The sequence below is a fragment of the Mizuhopecten yessoensis genome, unplaced genomic scaffold (genome assembly GCF_002113885.1).
Source record: "Mizuhopecten yessoensis strain PY_sf001 unplaced genomic scaffold, ASM211388v2 scaffold716297, whole genome shotgun sequence".
In the NCBI taxonomy this organism is placed as follows: domain Eukaryota; kingdom Metazoa; phylum Mollusca; class Bivalvia; order Pectinida; family Pectinidae; genus Mizuhopecten; species Mizuhopecten yessoensis.
Genome location: NW_018480046.1, coordinates 14,360 through 38,416, shown reverse-complemented (window position 1 = coordinate 38,416; position 24,057 = coordinate 14,360). Strand labels below are relative to the sequence as shown.

General features: G+C 39.6%; 2 protein-coding genes across 2 annotated transcripts; one reads left to right on the top strand and one right to left on the bottom strand.

Annotated features, from left to right (window-relative positions):
- Window positions 1-1,313: 1,313 nt before the first annotated feature.
- LOC110442780 lies at window positions 1,314-10,945 on the top strand. The gene is made up of 5 exons (XM_021486555.1): window positions 1,314-1,438; window positions 5,298-6,521; window positions 6,852-7,445; window positions 7,593-8,348; window positions 9,677-10,945. The coding sequence occupies exons 2-5, from the start codon at window positions 5,300-5,302 to the stop codon at window positions 10,456-10,458; spliced, it is 3,354 nt and encodes a 1,117-aa protein (XP_021342230.1). The 5' UTR covers window positions 1,314-1,438; window positions 5,298-5,299; the 3' UTR covers window positions 10,459-10,945.
- Window positions 10,946-16,855: 5,910 nt separating this feature from the next.
- LOC110442759 lies at window positions 16,856-21,541 on the bottom strand. Its single transcript, XM_021486514.1, has 3 exons — window positions 21,450-21,541; window positions 19,767-19,956; window positions 16,856-17,158 (listed from the first exon to the last, which is right to left on the bottom strand). The coding sequence occupies exons 1-3, from the start codon at window positions 21,502-21,504 to the stop codon at window positions 17,077-17,079; spliced, it is 327 nt and encodes a 108-aa protein (XP_021342189.1). The 5' UTR covers window positions 21,505-21,541; the 3' UTR covers window positions 16,856-17,076.
- Between the last annotated feature and the right edge of the window lie 2,516 nt (window positions 21,542-24,057).

The window sequence follows — 24,057 nt, the reverse complement described above, 5'->3', positions numbered from 1 at the left end:
GTAGTCAGATTGTCCGTCAAAAGTCAACATCTTTTACAGAAATAATGATGTTCAGAGCAATCCCCCAGACGCCGAATCAACTGCGACATGTACACACCGAAGGTTGGGAAAGCAGATATGCTGCTTTCAAGAAAAGGAAAGCTCACCATCTGAATATCAAAACCGTCCCGCTTACCGTACAGCTTAGTGGTAAGCCATCCATGTTGGTCATATTGTAGTTATCGAGAGAAAAAAATATGAAAAAAGACAACTGGACATTTGCTTTGGCGACCAAAATAAATCGGCTGCAATCGTTGTATAACTTGGAAATGTTTCTCCCTTTTTAAAAAAAATGACTTTTCCGTTTCCTGACTTCTCACCTGGCAATGCCACGACTCTCGCCTTGGTGTTGATTTTTCGCCCTAAAACAAGAACTCGAATATCGAATCAACTATACCATGTAAACACCGTAGGGAGGGGAACATATATGTTACTGTCAAGGAAAGGAAAGTTCAATAACGAAAAATTGAGTCATCACAGTTACCGTGACTAACCTCTGTATCCTTCCTTGCTGTCTAAAACTGATTAACTTATCTGCAGAAACATTGTCGTCAATAAAATTTGAGACTTATTTCACATTCAAACGCCCTCTTTCTCATCCACTCACAACTCAATCATCCACTCATAACTCAATCAACTACTCTTTTGATCGCTAATTGGTTATATCTGTCATAACTCATAGTATACGGCGCGTGAAGCGAATTCTTATTTAATAGTTTATGTTTTCCCTCAAAAACACAATGCTAACGCATATGGTTTCTGAATTGTTATATTTGCATACGTCTTGCAACGATGAAATGCATGTTTTAAGTACCTCTTTATAGTTATAGCAACCTTTCCTAATTATTTCTAATTACACCTATGAAATCTTCGATGGTTAATTAATATATTTAGAGTTTTACCTATCTAGTTACACTGCCAGCAGTAAGTTTTGTATATAGAGGCTAATATCAATAATGGTTGTGTGTTATTATTTGTGTCTTTAATTAGTGGGTGTATTAACTTGTGTGTGTGTAAGTACACGAATAACATGTGTGTTTAAGGTTATTTTTCCGACAGATAAATTTCATAACAAAAAGTTATCCGCTTCTTCTTCTTCAGAATCTAATTATTTCTCGGTATATGTACTTCACCGCCCCTTCCAAAGACCACTTCATATGTTTATGACAATTTTTTTCTTCAATATTTTAATTAACCACATACAAGAACATCTAACACGTGTAAAGGGAGGTAACGCTAGCTTATTTCTATACGTAAAGCAAAGATACCGGAAGTAAAAACGAAGTAGCAGCTGGGATAATTCTGCTGACCAAACTAAGGCTCTACAGCAGTTGTGTGTCCTCGACGTCCGATATATAGAATGACATACGTTCAGGAATAAGGGACAGTACATTTAAAGGTAAGTTACACTACTGTAACTGGGTTCTCTGCTGATACAGAGCGGTTCGGACTGGTAAATGATAAAATGCAGCTGATCATATAAACGCGGCTAATGCAGTGCGGCTATTCATTTTTGTATGTGTATTATAGTATGTAAGCTTTGTAGCATCTGAAAACGCATGTTAAATGAAAATCATTTTTTATGCTTGAAGATAAAATCTCCAGTTGCGTCGACATGCCACGTTCTGAAAAACGCCCTACTTTCATTTTAGATACATATAATGTGGGCCCCCTACAGAATCGCGGTTTTTCCTCATTGTTTTCGACTGAGAGGACATGAAAGGGACCAAAATTATTTGCGTAAGAATTGTTCCTGCTGCCCCCATTGCATGATCTTAAGAGCTAGGCGACTAAATTACGCACACAGCCATACACTACACGCATGCATCTTGCACACAGGGGAGGTCGTCCTTAGCTGACCATAGCTGTTGATAGGACGTTAAACAATACTAAACCAAACCAAACCCTTTTGATCGTTATCGCGTCATATCTTTCCCGGTTTCTTCCCTTACGAGAACGGCGCTAATCCCAAAACAAACAAACATATCTGTTATCAGCTTCTGTTTTTTTCATCTCTGTATTTGCGTTCTACACGTAGATAAGAGGAAATTTGATAACTTGTAAACATATCATATATGAATTGTGCAGTACAACTTTGGAAACTACCACATATATACTTTGTACCTATGTACTTTGTAAATTATTAACACAACTACTATTCTAGATACATTTCTATTATACTGACCTACAATACAATAACAGGACTACCACTACAATACCACTACAATACAACTACAATACCACTACAATACAACTACATTACCACTACAATACCACTACAATACCACTACTATCATATACCACTACACTACCACTACAATACCATTACATTACCACTACATTACCACCACACTACCACCACAATACCACTACACTACCACTACAATACCATAACATTACCACTACATTACCAATACAATACCACTACATTACAACTACAATACCATTACATTACCACAACATTACCACCACAATACCACTACACTACCACTTCACTACCACTACAATACCATAACATCACAACTACAATACCACTACAATACCACTACATTACCACTACATAACCACCACACTACCACCACAATACCACTACACTACCACTACCACTACATTACCACTACAATACTATTACATTACCACTACACTACCACTACACTACCACTACAATACCACTACATTACCACTACCTTGCCACCACACTACCACTACATTACCACTACACTTCCACTACCATACCACTACATTACCACTACATTACCACTACAATACCACTACAATACCACTACATTACCACCAGAAGACCACTACATTACCACCACACTACTATCACAATTCCACTACACTACCACTACAATACCACTATATTATCACTACAATACCACTACATTACCACTATAACACCACTACATTACCACTACATTACCACCAAACTACCACTACACTACCACTACACTACCATACCATAACATTACCACTACAATACCACTACAATACCACTACATTACCACTACAATACCATAACATTACCACTACAATACCACTACATTACCACCACAAGACCACTACATTACCACCACACTGCTATCACAATTGCACTACAATACCACTATATTATCACTACAATACCACTAAATTACCACTACAATACCACTACATTACCACCAAACTATCACCACAATACCACTACACTACCACTACATTACCACTACCATACCATAACATTACCACTACAATACCACTACATTCCACTACAATACCATAACATTACCACTACAATACCACTACATTACCACTACAATACCACGACATTACCACCACAAGACCACTACATTACCACCACACTACTATCACAATACCACTACATTACCACTACATTACCACCAAACTACCACCACAATACCACTACACTACCACTACATTACCACTACACTACCACTACCATACCATAACATTACCATTATATTTACAATACCACTACATTACCACTACAATACCACTACATTACCACTACAATACCATTACATTACCACTACATTACCCCCACACTACCACCACAATACCACTACAATACCACTACACTACCATCACACTACCACTACATTACCACTCCAATACCACTACACTACCTCTACAATACCATAACATTAACCACTACAATACCACTACACTACCATTACACTATCACTACAATAGCACTACACTACAATACCACTACAATACCACTACAATATCCCTACACTACCACTACATTAACCCTACACTACCACTACACTGCCACTACAATACCCCTACACTACCACTTTACTGCCACTACAATACCCCTACAACCTTTTACTTGTACTAGTGGTAGCGCGCTTTACATTCGAGACAGCGTAAGCGATTAACATACATGTAAGTTGGAAAATTATTAGTATTAAGTAGGTAGTGTTCATAAATAATTAGTGTTGATAGTATAAAGGTACCAGGAACAGTGTCAAAAGTAGCGTTGTAGAATAATAGTATACTGAAACATAGTAACAGTGTGGAAAGAATATTACTAGTGTAAGTGTCAGAAGTATCGTTGTAGAGTAGCAGTGGTGATGGTAGTATTAAAAATAGTATACTGAAACATAGTAACAGTGTGGAAAGAATATTACTAGTGGAATTGTCAGAAGTATCGTTGTAGAGTAGCAGTGGGGATGGTAGTATAAACAACAGTATACTGAAACATATTAACAGTGTGGAAAGAACATTACTAGTGTAAGTGGCAGAAGTAGCGTTGTAGAATAATAGTATACTGAGACATAGTAACAGTGTTGAAAGAATATTACTAGTGTGAGTGTCAGAAGTATCGATGTAGAGTAGCAGTGGTGATGGTAGTATAAACAATAGTATACTGAATCTATTGATAGTATAACAACATTGTTATAGTTGATTGGATGGTAGTGGTAAAGTAGTCCGATAGTAGTGCTAGAAACATCTTGAGAAGTATAATCGAAGTTTAATATTAGTTTTTAAAGATCAGAAGTGCTAATTTTGTATATAGAAACCTATAAAAATAGTGTTGGTAGTAGTGTTCATGATAATGTTGGTTTAAAAGTTAGGGGTTAAAACATAGTGGTTGCAGTATGACAGTGAAAAACTCAAAAACATGTTTTATGTCTGAAAAGATTACAGTAGGTAGGTAATAATTAAAAAACAACATGATGAAGCTGATAGAGGATAGTGATCTTGACATTAACAGTGCTTCCTTGAAAATTGCCAAAACATGTTGCACATAAAATTAGGGTAGTTAGGGTAACCGGAAACAAACAACACTTTTCTTTGGCAAGATATAGTTAGTTGTAATGGAATTGGTTAAGCAGTATTGCTTGCAATCGTGTCGAGTAATACTTATCATCAGTGGTGTAAGAGGTGTTTGTATGAGGAGTATATAGTGTCAGTCAGTGTCAGTAGTAAATTGTATAAGTTTTAGTAATGGCAAGTTATACTTTTATAAACAACAATGTCTACCGATATATAGAAAGATACAAAATGACGAATAAAATGTGATCCATTAAAATAATTTCTCTGCAAATATGAAGATTATTTCTCTTGCATGTTTCCTGGAATATAATTCCCGTACGTTCAAAGTACGTGCTATTTATTGTAATTTGTTATAATTCTGTGACATATATCGTAGGCACATCGAATTCCGCCAAGTTTGACGCTTGGCTTATGGTTGTCTGTTCCACTGTTTGGTTATTAGTACTGTTATCGAATTGATTTGTTTATTTCAGAAATGGATTTTGGTGAGTTGCTGTTCAGGAAGTTGGAAGAGACAGGACTTGATGCCAGCGACGTGGACGATAAGGAGGATGACTTTTACAGAATCATGTCCCATACAATGTATGGGGATGCAAACAATCATGCCAAATGTAGAGAAAGTATCTGTAACTTTCAAATGGAACCAGAGAATATACACTATTTTGAACTATTTTTGCAAAGATCCTTCACCGAAAGTCCACACGATGTATCCACACAACAGGCATTTTTAGATGACGTTAAAAAAAGCAAATCGTTTAACACACCTCCTACTGCACGTGAGATATACGCGGCCTGCGAGCTTATCGGACGACCCATAGAGGCTTTGGTGTGTGACTTAAGCGGGGACGATTCGGTCCCACCACGGCTTCAGTGGAGGCTTTTTGTCCCTGTCCTTGGAAGAGTGGAGCCAAACATAAATCGCAACCTCAAAATGGTGATCTTGTTGACTACACATAAGACAATATTTCATGGATTCAAACAAATATTAGAAGAATCTGCCTGTTCGCCCAGCCGAAGTTCAGAAGCTATGACTAACCAAAGCATCATTTGTCCAATGTCGGAAAGCACCACCAATCAAAGTCAAGTCAAACATAGGCGTTGCTATGGCAGTAAGTTTTCTAACGAGTTATCTGTGTCTCCTTCGTCTGCAGAGGAAGAAAACTCTTCTGGTGTTAGTGAATGGAAGCCGAACACAGATAACGACACATTCTACCAGTGTCTAAGTCAGGAAATGTACGGCGCCAGTTACCATTGGAAACGAGTTAAGAATTTAATCTGTGCATTAGAAGAAGAGGAAGAGAGCAGCGATGTGTTTGCGGCTATTATCACAGACAAAGATTCAGACAAGGATCAGGCACTTAAAGAACACATTTTGAAAATAAAAGGAGAAAACAGCAAACCGACGAAAACCGAGATATATGGTGCTGCAAGTCTTCTTAATGCGCCTGTTTATGTTCTAAGTTTCATCAATGGTGCAGACACGTGGGAAATCTATCCACCAATCAGAAATAGGCTTCAGAACGTGCGACCAATGGATTCCTTTGTGGCGTTGAAATGTGCCAATTTGACCGATATGTACTCTGTTGTACTGACATTTGATGCAGGCGGTCACAATCTTAGAGAGACGGCGCCCAAGGTTCCTGGAAACCTGTTCACGATTAGAGAGCAGATCGCAAGTATTGCACGTGATATGTTGGGTAAGTCATACGAAACGTTATTAACAGATCACGCTGTGGTCATGCTTTTCAAAAGCAAAATGTCACACTTTGGTAAAACTTCAAATACGTGCTAGCGTGTTCAGTGTTTCGTTCCGTTTCTGCTCAAGATTCTGTAATGTTTGATTAATTAATGTTAATAAAGTATGTTTGAATGAAAATTTTCATTGTCTTGCGTGATAAGTTACTCAGATGACAGTGCTTTTTGATTCTTCGATTCCCTTTAGATTGAACTCATAATACATGTTTTTTTTCTCTCTTCAACTTAGTTTAAGATAACTTAATCACTATTCTGGACTCTCCTTTCTACAGCAAGAAGAGTACCTTGTTGTGAGGAACATCATCATTTACCACACATGTACTCTTCAGGGAGGGATAGAGTCCGTCAGACGAGGAGGAACCCATTCACCGACCCGCCATCTAACGTTCGGAATGTACTCAAACTTCTTCGCTCAGAAGGTCGGGAACTGGAGAAGATCGAAGCCTACGATTCCACATTGTTCCGCTGCATCAGTAAAGAGGTCTTTGGAACGGAGGAGGAGTACAAGTCTATCCGCGACAACGTTTCTGATGCCTGTGCACAGGTTGATGGAGACCAAATGCCCTCGCTGATGAATATGAGCGAACATGACCAAGGGCGGGTTGTTCAGGCGCTAGCAGATTGGTTACGTGTTTCTGTATATATCTTCACGCAGGTGGGTGGGAGCAGTGGGGTGCAGTACCAGTGGTGCCCTTACCATCCCTCTAGATCGCAGACCGAGGACGACTCCATCCACTCCCTTGGGTGTCGTTACTACATTACGCTTTTCTATGATATGCGAAGCCGGAAGTTCGACAGGGTTATCCCGATCAGTGGGTGTAACTGCCAAGTCATGTCGCCAATCCCACTTTTCATGGAGACAAATGGTAAATAATCTTATCATTGTGAATGTTTTATATTTTGTTGGAATGTTAAAACGTGCGGCTTATTTTTTTTATTTGTGTCCCGGCGGTTTCATTTTTGTTGTTAACTCTAAGTTTATGTTCTAATATACACACCTTGCTCGGTTTCAGGAGATCTCCAAAATCCTGGCGTCGTCAGGGTTGCTGAATCTGATCGACACATGACCTTAAAGCAACGTCTACCGTCACCGTTCATTGAGGAACAGATTACAAGTGAGGTACGAAGGCCATTAATGGCACGTCAGTTCTCCGAGTGTTACAGCGTCCTGCACGAACGTCAGGACATGTCGGATCGATTTATTGACTCCATTTTTCAGGACTCGCATTCTTTCTATAGATGCCTCAGCAAGGAGCTGTTTGGATCACAGGAACACTTTGGGCTCATCCGTAAACGTCTTTTAGATGTCATAGAGGAAACGCGTCCCGAACTTGAGTATGATCTAAGACATCTCGCTCTGCTGCTGGGTAGGTCTGCTTTAACGGTGGATGAACTGAAACAAAGAATCTTGGACCTAGAAAATGCAGGTAAGGAGGAGATTTACCTTACCAGTGTTGTGTTTGCAACTTCCATTTATTTGCTTAGTAGAGAAGGTAGCCAAGAGATAAACAATTTTACATGGAAACACTACTCCTGGAATGTCATGGCGAAAACCTGCGTCAGGCACGGCGCTGACAAGCGTAGTGAGGCGATGTGCCCGTCCAACGGCAGATATTACATTTCTCTTTTCCAGAGTTCTGCTGGCCATTACGATCGTGTGGTTCCCAAATATGAATTGTGTAACTGTGTATTGACACTCCCTGGGGACGCAGAGATTGGCCCCCTGGACATCGGTCAAATCAAACTTGACATTCCAAAACTGAGCTTTGGTAAGTACTATTAAGTGATATATGCTGAGATGATATGATCTTGATTCATATAAGGGACGTTTTGATAATGAGTAATACCTTTCTTCGTACGACATTTTACCTGCTAAAGACCATGTGTGATACTGGTATTGTAGGCCGTAATTCACCAGATTAGCAATTACATGTATGTAACTGAGTCGACGTGGAATTCTTGTTTTTGTTTACGTGGTTGGATACTTGACAAAACTAGCGAACTGTTCGTTATATTGATATTGTTATAGGTATGATATAGCCCGGTCTAAATGTTCGAATTCCAAAAGAGGAGGGTTGCTGATAACTCTAAAATAAAATAATTCTCAAACAGTACAAAACGTTTAAAATCACCCATCAGCATATTAAGGTCATTCAGTAAAAATGGCCAGCAATAGGTAGTGACAGTACACGCATGGAATTAAAAGTAGTTAAAGATAAAGAATTGTAATGGAATTTCGGTTTCTTGCATTTTTTCGAAAGCATATTTCACAAACGAAACCCGTTTTCCTCTGAGTACTTTAGTTTACCCCCACCATCAAATGTTTGCTCGTCCTTAAATGACCAAAGCTGTTAGAAGGAAGTAAAACACAAATAAACCAAATCAAACCATAGCTGATGTCATGTTTTAACTTCACATTAAATGACACTGGCGAAGGCGAGATGGTCTTTCACCTTACACANCGAAGCGCGTAGCGCGAGCAGGGGGAGGGTACGGGAGTGGGTCTTCAAAATAATAACAAAATATTATTTTTGTGGTCAATTGGGTGACGTTATCAATAGTGACGTCACTTGGCACAATAACAGTTGCATTCGGGGTGGCCGAATGTGCCCCGGCAAAAGGGGCCGAACGTGCCCCAAATTGATATTTTCATAAAAAAAACATTGATTGTCTGTGTCCACTGTGCCATACTCGGAGTCGTTTGCGCCAGGCGTGAGTTTCTCAATTTACTCAATCGAGCAGTTTAGTTCCTCCTTGAACTGTCCATTAATGCAATGGACATTTCTAAACTTCATACATTTTTGTACTAACTATTTACACTGTATCATATCTGAGGAATGACATATGTATACTATATATTCAAAACTTAAACTCCTCTTTATAGTATCAGCAAGAAAAAATAACGTCATGAAAACCTATACTTGTCAAAATCATGTGCAAGCCCGGGCTTATTGGCTTACATGGTAGCTACGCGCCTGCACATGTATTGGGTATGTTAAAGCAGATTGCATTATTTAACAAACGTATTTTTGTTAAGAGAACTGGGAATACTATTATCGTAATTTTAGACAATTTGTTTCTACATTTCTATTAACAGAGGAGAGGAGTGTCCTTGTTACACGAAACGTCGACCTTTGTCTGACCAAGCTGAAGATAACACTAAACACGTGGCTGCTGGTGAGCGAGTTGACAGAAGAGCTGTGCCATCAGATTGTTTCAGAGCTAGAAAACCGACGTTTTGGGGTCAACATTGCCACCATAGTGGGTGGATCCACGGGCCTAATAGGGGCGGGGCTAGCACTTGCTGGTGTTATTGCTGCACCATTCACAGCCGGATTGTCGCTTGGGCTCACAATAGCAGGGGCTGCAGTTGGAGGAGTGGGCGGGGTTACAATGGCCGGGTCAAAGATCACGGAGGTCGTTCTCGGTAGTAAGGCGACCGATGTCCTCAAAGTCAAACAGTCTTTGCTTAAAACAAAATCGGATGATTTGAAGAAAGTCATAACAGAGTTTCAAAAGAGTGTTCAGACAATGGAGGTTGACGTAAAGGAACTTCTGCGTGAAGATAATCTTCAGGTCTTAGACACAGCCATCTTTTCAACAATCAGCACGCTGGTCCGTGCACTACATCACCTTTACGTCATCCCCATGACCGTTCTGAGGGTGTCGTTTCAAAGCGTTGCTGTGATATCCGCCATCCTCATCCCTCTCGCCGTCTTAGTTGACGTGGGCTCAATTGCACACGCGGGATGGAACCTATCCAAGAAGTCTAGGACTAATGTGTCCGAGGACTTACGGCGGATAGCGATCCTCCTCAGGTCGTGTAGGATACAGCTGGACACGTGGGCTTACGGCAACGAAGAGGCAGATGACCGCTGATGAGACGTAGATGGACGACCGCTGACGAGACGTAGATGGACGACCGCTGACGAGACGTAGATTGACGACCGATGGTGAGACGTAGATGGACGACCGTTGATGAGACGTAGATGGACGACCGCTGACGAGACGTAGATGGACATCCGCTGAAGAGACGTAGATGGACGATCGCTGACGAGACGTAGATGGACGACCGCTGGTGAGACGTAGATGGACGTCCGTTGACGAGACGTAGATGGACGATCGTTGACGAGACGTAGATTGACGACCGATGGTGAGACGGAGATGGACGACCGTTGATGAGACGTAGATGGCCGACCGCTGACGAGACGTAGATGGACGCCCGTTCACGAGAGTAGATGGACGACCGTTGACGAGACATAGATGGACGACCGATGGTGAGACGTAGATGGACGACCGCTGATCAGACGTAGATGGACGACCGCTGACGAGGCGTAGATTGACGACCGATGGTGAGACGGAGATGGACGACCGTTGATGAGACGTAGATGGCCGACCGCTGACGAGACGTAGATGGACGCCCGCTGGTGAGACGTAGATGGACGACCCCTGACGAGACGTAGATGGACGACCGCTGCCGAGACGTAGATGGACGACCGCTAATGAGCCGTAGATGGCCGCCCGCTGGTGAGACGTAGATGGACGACCGTTGAGGAGACGTAGATGGACGACCGCTGGTGAGACCTAGATGGACGTCCGCTGACGAGACGTAGATGGACGGCCGTTGACGAGACGTAGATGGACGACCGTTGGTGAGACGTAGATGGACGACCGCTGATCAGACGTAGATGGACGACCGCTGACGAGGCGTAGATTGACGACCGATGGTGAGACGGAGATGGACGACCGTTGATGAGACGTAGACGGACGACCGCTGACGAGGCGTAGATGGACATCCGCTGATGAGACGTAGATGGACGCCCGCTGACGAGACGTAGATGGACAGCCGCTGAAGAGACGTAGATGGACGATCGTTGACGAGACGTAGATTGACGACCGCTGGTGAGACCTAGATGGACGTCCGCTGACGAGACGTAGATGGACGGCCGTTGACGAGACGTAGATGGACGATCGTTGACGAGACGTAGATTGACGACCGATGGTGAGCCGTAGATGGACGACCGCTGATGAGACGTAGATGGACATCCGCTGGTGAGACGTAGATGGACGACCCCTGACGAGACGTAGATGGACGACCGCTGGGGAGACGTAGATGGACGACCGTGGACGAGACGTAGATGGACGATCGTTGACGAGACGTAGATGGACGACCGCTGCCGAGACGTAGATTGACGACCGCTGGTGAGACGTAGATGGCCGACCGCTGCTAAGACGTAGATGGACGACCGCTGACGAGGCGTAGATTGACGACCGATGGTGAGACGGAGATGGACGACCGTTGATGAGACGTAGACGGACGACCGCTGACGAGGCGTAGATGGACATCCGCTGATGAGACGTAGATGGACGCCCGCTGACGAGACGTAGATTGACGACCGTTGACGAGACGTAGATGGACGATCGTTGACGAGACGTAGATGGACGACCGATGGGGAGACGTAGATGGACGACCGTTGACGAGAGGAGATGGACGACCGTTGACGACACGTAGATTGACGACCGATGGTGAAACGTAGATGGACGACCGCTGACGAGACGGAGATGGACGACCGCTAATGAGACGTAGATGGACGACCGCTGGGGAGACGTAGATGGACGACCGTTGATGAGGCGTAGATGGACGACCGCTGACGAGACGGAGATGGACGACCGCTAATGAGACGTAGATGGACGACCGCTGGTGAGACCTAGATGGACGTCCGCTGACGAGACGTAGATGGACGGCCGTTGACGAGACGTAGATGGACGACCGATGGTGAGACTTAGATGGACGACCGTTGACGAGAGTAGATTGACGTCCGTTGACGAGACATAGATTGACGACCGATGGTGAGACGTAGATGGACGAACGCTGATAAGACGTAGATGGACGACCGCTGGTGAGACGTAGATGGACGACCGCTTGTGAGAATTGAAATATTCGAAACCACGGATAAAACACAGGATGCCTTAGACAATGTACAGAGGTACTAAAAGCTACTCACAGATAAACTGAATTTGTTATAATAATACATAGTGAAATCACACTGTGTACCGTATCAATAATATTCATGCATAATACCCTCGTTATAATTTTATGAAAACATAGATATACTTTTGTAAATTGAATAAGGCTTTGTTTGAGAGTGTTTATGTGATTGGTCTACTGATTTTTTTATGCATAACATACGTAATATTGATGTTGTTATGTTCCTGACGATTTTTTTTACTTTGTTTTGTTTTGTTTTGTTTTGATTTGATTTTTGTTTTACAGTCGCTCTGTTTGCTCAGTCTTAAATTTAGCCAAGAAAGAACCGGTGTTGTGATTTAGACCCATAAATGGTATGTTATTGGTATCATATCAGATGCATTTTATTATAAATGTGGCATATCAAAAGGAATACCGAACTGTCGTTATTCGAACTCAAATTCGATTAATCAATGTTTTATCATGACGGTGATGTTGCACTGTACTTTAGCATGTCCATCATTACTTCATTCCTTATTAAGGGTCACTGTGTTTCTTTTACAAATTGATGTCTGTGATTTATATCTTTATTTACGTTCAACTGTCTTATATATTTTCACATGAAACTGTTATTTTTATTCCATATAGAGCCACCTGCCATATAAATATACATCTTTTTAGATTTACCTGTCAGTTACATCAATGTCTCCGTTTACCTTTAATTTGCTACATGTACATTTTATCTCATCTTTCTTATAAATGCATATCGATTTCAGATTTACCTGTCATTTACATCAATATTTACCACAACCTGTCATTTACATCAACATTTACGACAACCATTCATTTTCATCAACATTTACGACAACCTTTTATTTTCATCAACATTTACAACAACCTGTCATTTTCATCAATATTTCACTCACATGACACGTCATATAATACTTTATTTCTTTGAATTTCACTTGACGTTTGTGCGGTTATCAATTAAATCGAGGTACAACTGGTATGTGAACTTACAGATGCACGTGCTCTTCATGAAAGTGTCCTGCAGTTAGGGTTCATTGTGTTTATATTGTTATGTAAAACATTGTCAGTGCTTTAAACAACAGCCTAAATGTGGCACGTACAAAGAGCCCCGTGTTACATTCTATTTTTATGATATTTGTTTTGTAAGGAGTATTTAATATCTATAGTCCTTTATTAATTTCCATTAATTGGTCGATTGTTTTATTATTTTTGACAGTTTAAAGTCGTAATAGATTTGATGTTGGTTATGTTTAATATAAACTTTATTTGTTTTACAACAATTATGAGTACTCGGAGAAAACCCACGTGTACGTTGACCCCATTCCTTTTCAAGTCCGATCGGGGAATCGAACCCCGGCCGTCTTGGTAAAAGGCATGCGATTGTCCACTGGTTATGTTTCTTTCTTATGTTTGTACTGATAATTTGGTCTGTCCCATTTATAAGATCATTATTATGAAACATTTTTACTTGGTCAGGTTTCTAGTACATTCCTTTGTTAAACGACGATTTTTGGACGGTTTTAGTGATAATGGTTTTGTAGAACATGCACAAAAAGTGATATTTTATAACCTCTCTGCTTCAAAATATATTCTTTGATTATTTGTCAAATATAGATAGTTGGTTACAAAATGCCTGTGAGGTAAGGTGATGACGTGGCATCCGTCGTTCGTCTTCAATCGTTCATATAAAACGACTTCTTTTTAAGGTACCATGAGATCAATCGTCAAGACATTAGACAATTCCTTTAGATAGAGGGCTTTTGTTCACAGGAACTAAATAACCTTGACATAGTGAAGGTCGCAGTAATAATCTCGATTGAAATGCTAACTTTTAATGAAGCAAGTGGTATTAAGCAAACCTAGTTGGGGTGTTATTTGATACAATGACATGAATGACTTTAAACTCAGTTCAAATATATCACTTTTATGCATATTCAAGTTAGATGTGTTTAATTCTTCAAACGACTTCTTATGTACCACGATGCTTTGGGAAATGATGTTTGACTTGTGGCTTAATGAATGACTTTCAAATGTATCAAAATATGTTAACTAACTTTTAATGTCAGAAGGGTCAGGTGTGTCGAAATCTTCGCTGACATTCGTTTAGAGATTCGTTCGGTGTATAGTCTCTGGTTCATAGATAGTAAACGAGTCGGTATAAGTAATGATATCTGGTTCATAGATAGTCAACGAGTCGGTATAAGTAATGATATCTGGTTCATAGACAGTCAACGAGTCGGTATAAGTAATGATATCTGGTTCATAGATAGTCAACGCGTCGGTATAAGTAATGATATCTGGTTCATAGACAGTCAACGAGTCGGAATAAGTAATGATATCTGATTCATAGACCGTCAACGAGTCGGTATAAGTAATGATATCTAGTTCATAGATAGTCAACCAGTCAGTGTAAGTAATTATACCTGGTTCACAGACAGTCAACTAGTCGATATAAAGCAATGATATCTGGCTTGTAGCTAGTGAGGCACTCGGAAAATGTTATGGTTTTGAAGCTAGTGAGGAAGTCGGTATAAAGAAATTCTATCTGGTGCGTAGCTAGCTACACAGTCGGTATAAAGAAATTCTATCTGGTGCGTAGCTAGCTACACAGTCGGTATACAGAAATGATGTTTTGTTCCAAGCTAGTGAAGCAGGCGGTATAAACTCATTTCGATGTGTTTCATGCAGAGGTATATCGGGCTGTTGAAATTGGAACAATAAATGACATTGAATTAAAGGAAAAAAGAGTCAAATGTGTTTGAAAATGTGTACTATTACGAAGTGAGTGATGCAGGCCCCGATGTTATGTCTCATAAGATACCGGGTACAGAACCCAATTATTGTCTTAGCTTGATGTGTTGCGTTTTGTTATAATTTGTAAGAAAGGAAATTTATTTTCGTATCGTGTACTTCATAAGTATATTTTCGGGTTTATTTGATTAAAATAACTCTCTGCCAAAACAATAAGTATTTCGTGTTATATTTTAACATGCTGTGCATGTAAGTATTTGTTATTTACTGAAGCCAAAGAGTTTCTGTATCACAAATTGTATATACTATAAATTACCTTTGTGCGCTCTCACAGAAATCCCATACAGAACAGTTTTGTAATATGCTGCTAATTTCATCTCGCCACCGTCGTCTCAATGTTACCTGTCCATTCTGTTAGTATAGCTTTTTGACAGACCTATATACTTCAATCATCTTATTGCACCAATGCTGTCTGTCTTAGTACACATTATCCATACTTTCTCTGAGTTTGGTGAGTAGTGACAACACAACATTTAACAAGCATATCACAAACTCCTATACAAAATGTAGGCCAACTGACGTTCAACTTTCTGGAATATCGCCTGCATTGTTTGTGATATTCCTAATTTGCTTTTTGCTTCAAATGTATCAAAATACATTCACCAACTTTTAACGTCAGAAGGGTCAGTTGTGCTCTAATGTCTTTTGGGTAATACAAAATTTTCGACAATGACTTCCGTAGATTGTGTGACCTTCTGTGTTTTCACTTGTCATGTTTTTTTGTTTTTTTTAAAAAAATATATTTACTTTATTTAAGTGATACTGGCTGGACATGTATCTAGACATTCGTCATAGTTCAGCTGTTTGAACATGTGTACATTTGTTCTGAACATCGTTTGGCCAGCATACTTTGTACGAAATACATCTATACAGCTGAAACACACATACATGTATGTACATGGTTCGTTGATGCAAAAACCTACCTTTGTGCGTTTAGTAAGGTTTTGTAATTGGTGAAATTACTCATGAATAAATATCAATGTGCATTAAGACAAATGGTCATTTGCAATATGCTATGTACATATTCATGCGACAGGAATCTTACAGAATCCAAGATGATCAGGAAAATCACATCATATCAAATTATGTTATGGTGGAATCTTAACCAAACCGAGAAAGAATGGTTGTATATTGAACAAAACCGGCGAAACGAAATGGCGGTACACGGCCATATTGATTTATCCCTTCAGCTAAAACTCGACATTTTCGTTCCGCTAAAGCTCATTTTAAAATAGTTTGCTGGTTACAAAGACTTACGGAAGATGGTGGATAGCTCACACGAAGCTGTCATTATACTATAATTGAGTCTTATTCTCCTGATTAATTTTCATTTCATCCAATATAATCGCCTGATATATTCAAAGAAGAGTGTCACATTGACAACAAAAACTACTGTATGCTTATAAAAGAAAAGGAGAAATGTATGCAGATTTCCGTTAAAACAAAAAACATTATGTATGAAAAATGAATGATTTTATTTCCCATCGAACAAGTAACTCCATATTCGTTTCAGAATGACACGTTAAAACTTTAAATCAATGAATATGCAATTGCTAGCAAATAACGTTTTCGTGTCATGCTTTTTCTCTCATCATCATTGTCCAATTACGTCATACACCAGTGTTGAGGGTTGATAGATAAGCGGCACACTCTCCACTACGTCACACAACTGTTTTGTGATGTCATTCTTAACAGCACAAACAACAGCAGCACACTCCGCAGCCAATCAACAGGCCGATAATGATCAGCGCCACCAGGATCGGTACCCACCTGACAAAAGTACATAAATAGTAACACGTGTTACAATGTAGTGGCCATACCTACATTTTATACGATACCTACTTATAGACATACTGCAGCTGGTGTTGCATCAGAAGGCACAATGCTATGACGTCATGACGTTACGGCTGATGAGAACAAGGCATGTTATTTAATGTGAGGTAGTGAACCATATGAAGACCACGAACTCGCTGAATCTATCCTGGTGAAAAATATCCCATATGAAATGAGTCTCTTCTTAAAAATCATCTTTGCAGGATTGAATGATTGTCATATAAAAAACATAAATATAGGAAAACTATCGCACCAATATACCAGTTACTAAAAAGCGTTCAATTTGTTATCTTTAGTCTAGAAAATAAGTGGTTTATTTTCTTTAAATCGAGAAAGATTCTCCATTTATAACTGTAGTGTGTCATATGCCGGAAGATATAAAAGATCAGTCGCAACCTGCGACATTTGAGCGAAAATTGTTCACTGTGATAAAAGCTAAAAGCCTAGCGTCACATTACAAATATAAGAAATAACAAAATCACAAACGGAAGGGAGGAACTATATCCAGTGGTAATACCGCTTACTCGTAATTCCTTGTGATAACGTTCTAAGGCTGTCGCGGCAGAGCGTTACGACTACTCAACATTCTGACATTGTTTCTGTATTGACAAAATGTTGTTATTATTATGTTCATGATAGATCACTCATTATCAGGTACAGCCGCAGGCCGATTTCTACAGTCTCCCTAGATTCACTCATTATCAGGTACAGCCGCAGGCAGATTTCTACAGTCTCCCTAGATCCACTCATTAACAGGTACAGCCGCAGGCCGATTACTACAGTCTCCCTAGATTCACTCATTATCAGGTACACCCGCAGGCCGATTACTACTGTCTCCCTAGATTCACTCATAATCAGGTACAGCCGCAGGCCGATTTCTACAGTCCCCCTAGATTCACTCATTATCAGGTACAGCCGAAGGCCGATTACTACAGTCTCCCTAGATTCACTCATTATCAGGTACACCCGCAGGCCGATTACTACTGTCTCCCTAGATTCACTCATAATCAGGTACAGCCGCAGGCCGATTTCTACAGTCCCCCTAGATTCCCTCATTATCAGGTACAGCCGCAGGCCGATTTCTACTGTCTCCCTATATTCACTCATTATCAGGTACAGCCACAGGCCGATTTCTACAGTCTCCCTAGATTCACTCATTATCAGGAACAGCCGCAGGCCGATTTCTACAGTCTCCCTAGATTCCCTCATTATCAGGTACAGCCGCAGGCCGATTTCTACAGTCCCCCTAGATTCCCTCATTATCAGGTACAGCCGCAGGCCGATTTCTACAGTCTCCCTAGATTCCCTCATTATCAGGTACAGCCGCAGGCCGATTTCTACAGTCCCCCTAGATTCACTCATTATCAGGTACAGCCGAAGGCCGATTACTACTGTCTCCCTAGATTCACTCATAATCAGGTACAGCCGCAGGCCGATTTCTACAGTCCCCCTAGATTCACTCATTATCAGGTACAGCCGAAGGCCGATTACTACAGTCTCCCTAGATTCACTCATTATCAGGTACACCCGCAGGCCGATTACTACTGTCTCCCTAGATTCACTCATAATCAGGTACAGCCGCAGGCCGATTTCTACAGTCTCCCCAGATTCACTCATTATCAGGTACAGCCGCAGGCCGATTTCTACAGTCCCCCTAGATTCCCTCATTATCAGGTACAGCCGCAGGCCGATTTCTACAGTCCCCCTAGATTCACTCATTATCAGGTACAGCCGCAGGCAGATTTCTACAGTCTCCCTAGATCCACTCATTAACAGGTACAGCCGCAGGCCGATTACTACAGTCTCCCTAGATCCACTCATTATCAGGTACAGCCGCAGGCCGATTTCTACAGTCTCCCAGATCCTAACATTTACGAAGTCATGATATCAATGATGCCACATAAGACATTATCTTAAGCCAAATATTATTGCATTTATAGTGTAAATACATAATATCACATTATGACATTATCACATAAATAACATAATAAATGAATTAATGAAACTTAATGTTGGTGGTTTCTCATAAGATAGGTGTACTTTCGGAGCCATTTCAAGGTTTCATTAAAGTCATGTAATGATAAACGATCTATTGATGGCTTCTATGAAATAATCAGTTTTTATTCTAAGGAAGTAACACGAAAAAGGTAGAAATAAAATTATAATGGCGTCAATAGCATAGGGAAACAACCTCAGACCCCGATGTGCATAAAGAACATAATTATTATGGTTTTGCTTCAAAAGATGTTCTGTGTGACTACGCCTGGTTTCTTCGTTTACATAGACTAAAAGGCGTTAATTTGATCCGAGACGCAATACATATATTCTTATATATTCCCTAGAATGTGAGAGACATGGGATTACTTACTCACAATGACAGTGTCGCTTACTCCGAAATTGTTTCTTTGCAAGGACAAATGAAATCACAATATAGTTTTGATTCCATGTCATTGAAATGTCATAATCAAATCATGAACACCAACTGCTTTAAGATGAATTTTGTTTGGTGATTACATATGTGTATTGAGGACCGTTTAAAACTTACATATGGCGAGTGAACCAGTTGACACAGAAGGTAGATCTGTCCCGAGCCGGTGCGCGCAAGAACCAATTGTTACAGCAGCTGTACATGTTACCTTGGATACAGCAGTAATTATCACACCAACGTTCAGTCATAACATGACCTGTGACGTCATAATGCGACCTGCAGCATTCGCCGCCTTCCGTCAGCTTCACTTTCAATGAAAACAAAATACGAATATAAACTTCTCAAAAACTTTGGTAGGCTAAAAAGCATTACATGTGAAAATGTATATCATATGGAGCATTATATAATTAAGGAATGAATCTTGCTTTGGTCGATTTCATGGGGTGATGAATTGAGTTGGTCTTGAAACAGATTTAATGAACTGCGAAGCCGATTATGTTGAATTTGATGCAAGACCAACTCAGTTCATCAACACGTGTTATTTTTCAATAATTGGAACTATTTAAATTCAATTCTGATAGTTTCTCACAGATTTTGGAGCTTTTGCAAGTCTACATATTGACGTAATGTAAACAAATATAGTCTGTCGTGGAAGGATCATTAACAACATGATGGTGTACGCTAATAGTTCAATATAGCCTAATTATAAAAAAAAAATCACGAAAAAACTATTTTTCAATGTCATATTCAAATTTGATCACATTTTCTGACATGTCGTCGCGGAAGAATAATGTCTAGACGCGGTTCGCAGGCTCAGCTTTGAGTCTACTGCAACCATTTTTTTACTAGATCGAAGTGGAGAGCCGCTTAATTTCGAGGTTCTAAATCTTCTGGAATGTGAAGCTGCAGTAATTGAATGTCGATTTAGACAGGAAACCAGACGTGACCTGATAGGACGAAACGATTTGCTTTGGCGGTTGGCTGTTCGACTGCATTTCGTATATGACGGGACCACATTGATGTGTGACCCACGTTGGTTTTGATTTGTACCGGGGTTCATACTGACACAAGAGGCAGAATGGGTAGCTGGAGGGAGAATTTCTAGTATAGGACTTGTCCCTACGGCTAGCAACAGCTGATAATATTCTTGGTATCATTGTTGGTAGCTTGAAACATTTCGTGTGTAGCTTCAATAAATCTTCTTTTGTTGAAAATGTCAAAAGTCCCTTCGCAAAATCTGAAAAATGTCTTCATACGCACGGGCAATGTTAATCTAGTCAAATTCATCGGCAAATGAAAATGTAACATCTGGTAGTTGCATCGAGTCCAACTTGAGTAGAAATTGAAATATTATGTGATATTATGTATTAAATACTCCGGTACAAATTGAATGACAGTATATTTTATATGTAACATTATGTATTACATATAACAAAATATATTTAACATTATACATTGTAGGTGCCCATATATATAATCAAAGGCATTTTGTGACTTTCAGTAATTTGCTTATATCAACCTTTACATCCTTCAATTTCGGTAGCAAAAAAAAAGATCACTTAGGTCAGTATAGTAAGACAATTTATATACAGACAATGAAATGTGCACATATATAATATTTACATATAAAAGTCTTGTTTTATCAGTATTCAAATACATATTTCCCCAAAATTGCTTAAACAGACACGGTATTGCTATTGTCTAAAATCTAATTCCGTGAAACAAAAAAATATCTTGCATTGTAGATCGCTTGTTCAACATCAACTATCTCTGACATTACTAAACAGCATATAGACTTACCTAAAACACAGAGGAGGGCCAATAGCCAGACAATGGAGAATTTCCCTCCGAACATTGTGAACTGTCCGTGCACACTTTACAGAAACATTTATGGTCAGTCATACAGGCGTGGACCACTGATGGTGCGGGATGACGTTCAAACTCATTCTTCATCTCACTTGCTCCGTTTGATGTGTTGCTGTGTTGACCCCCTGCGGGGAGGAAACGCATGTATACGTAGCCGGGGTCATAGTGTTCACATCGGACAGTAACCAGGGGGCGTGATGGTTATAACACGTGACAGGTATACTGTACACTGCTCCTACACAAAGTGATGAGGAAACTTGATCATATTAAAGATGAGCTGGATATAAACAGAGTTTCTCTTTAGTAGGAGATCATTGGTATCCTCGGTGATAGTTAAGCATGTGTACCAGAGCATCTTGATTATGCAGTAGTCCAAATTTGTTTTTCATAAATGATTATCTATAATCGTACGTGTGTTCGCCAAAATCGTATTTGCATGGATGGTCGAGTAAATGAATAATATAAGTGTGATCCTCATTAATAGATGAGTGCGTGTTTCAGTACATAAATATATATATAAGTTCCGTATTACTGATCCAACAAGTATGTCAGTAAAACCCTTCCTACTCCAACGAGATTGATGAACCTTGTCTTGCAGTTACTTTCCAGCTTGGCACACTCGCTATAGTATGAAAAAAATATAAGACACGATTCATCAATCTAATAGAAACTATATATCACATCTATATGTCAAAATTTCTAAGTCTGGTGTTAGGGCCAGAGGAAATTCGGGCTAGTTTATTGTATACCCTAGTCGGGGTTGTTTACCGCGACAATCCGACAGATCATCACAGTTATAAGGATTGATTGGTGAAGACAATGTGTTGACATGTAACCGTATTCTTGTAAATAAATTGGATATGAACAATATATTCTATATTTAATAGGCTCATGTTAATTATTAGTGATTGAACGCATGTGGAATGTCTAAACATCTAGACAATATATATCAAACAGCGTGAAAGTTAATATAGGAATCTTTATATACAGTTAGGAAGAGCGTTATTTGAAATATCTTAAGGCACATTCCTATTTGAAAAGTCAACAAATAGTTCATGTTTATCAGAAAAACAATTTTTAAAGTACAATATTTGACAAGACTTCATTTTACAAAATATAATTGTTTTAGCTGTCTTACCCAGTGTCGTCTGTCTTTTATTACCAACAATGTAAAATTATAAAATTATATCTGTCCATCGTAGCTCGACAACCTTAATGGTACTGGTTAAATACATTGAACACGACTTTCAATCAAATGTTATATACTAGTATGTATTTCTTTTATTTACAGGGCAATGATGAAGAGAAGAAAGCAAACCATTTTAAGCATATGTACTTCATAAGTAACTATAGATACATATGTGTACATGGTATTAAATGGGTAATACGAGTATTATATTGGAAAATGCATTTACTTGTATAATTATAATCGCGCTGTTCTGGTATATTAAGAGAAGAGTACATCGTATTCTAGACTATCCATACACTGGGTAAATGCGGTCAGATTTCCCCAGTTACCTTTAAGTACACCTGTAGTATTTTATCCACAGTTTATCAATGGGGCTCTGCTGATTCTTCCCGTGATAGGCATGATCATTTTCATACCGTTATTGTTCTACTGATTATATAAGACACGAGATATCGGGGTATGCAAGCATTGTTGTAGAGTAAACACCTGTCAAACAGAACTGACAGGTGCACATCTATTTGTTCGGTTTGTTCTCCTTTCTCCCACTTTTTTCTGATCAAAGGAACTATATAAACATTGGAAAACAATAGAGGTGTCATTATAGTCTGTTCTGGTATAGTACAGGTAGATTATTTACCTGTATTTACCTGTTCACCAATAGGAAATACTGTGTTAGTTATAGGAATATTTAACAAATATATATCCTGATTTTTGTAATATATACTGGAATTATGAATAAATATATACAAGATTCCAGTTATTACTTAATAAAAACACATCAAAATACATTAATTGAAAACCAGCTTTTATTAATTTTATATTAAATCAATTTTATACATTTTTATCATACATTTACATGTATGTTATATATATATATTTCATAAAATATAACTAAATTTAGCAAGCAATTTATGACAAATGTAATCAGTATAGACAGTTACAGTAGCGTTTTGCTCTTGGTCTGAGTTAGTCCTCCTGCTGCGTGTTGGATGCACGTTATCTCGTTGCTGGCTTGTATTTCCTGGAAGACGCGGATGCNTGTACTACCGACTGTAGATTGTGTCTTGTCCTGTAGATATTTTATGGAAGTGTTGTACTACCGACTGTAGATTGTGTCTTGTCATGAAGATATTTTATGGAAGTGTTGTACTACCGACTGTAGATTGTGTCTTGTCATGTAGATATTTGATGGAAGTGCTGTACTAGCGACTGTAGATTGTGTCTTGTCCTGTAGATATTTGATGGAAGTGCTGTACTAGCGACTGTAGATTGTGTCTTGTCCTGTGGATATTTGATGGAAGTGCTGTACTACCGACTGTAGATTGTGTCTTGTCCTGTACATATTTTATGGAA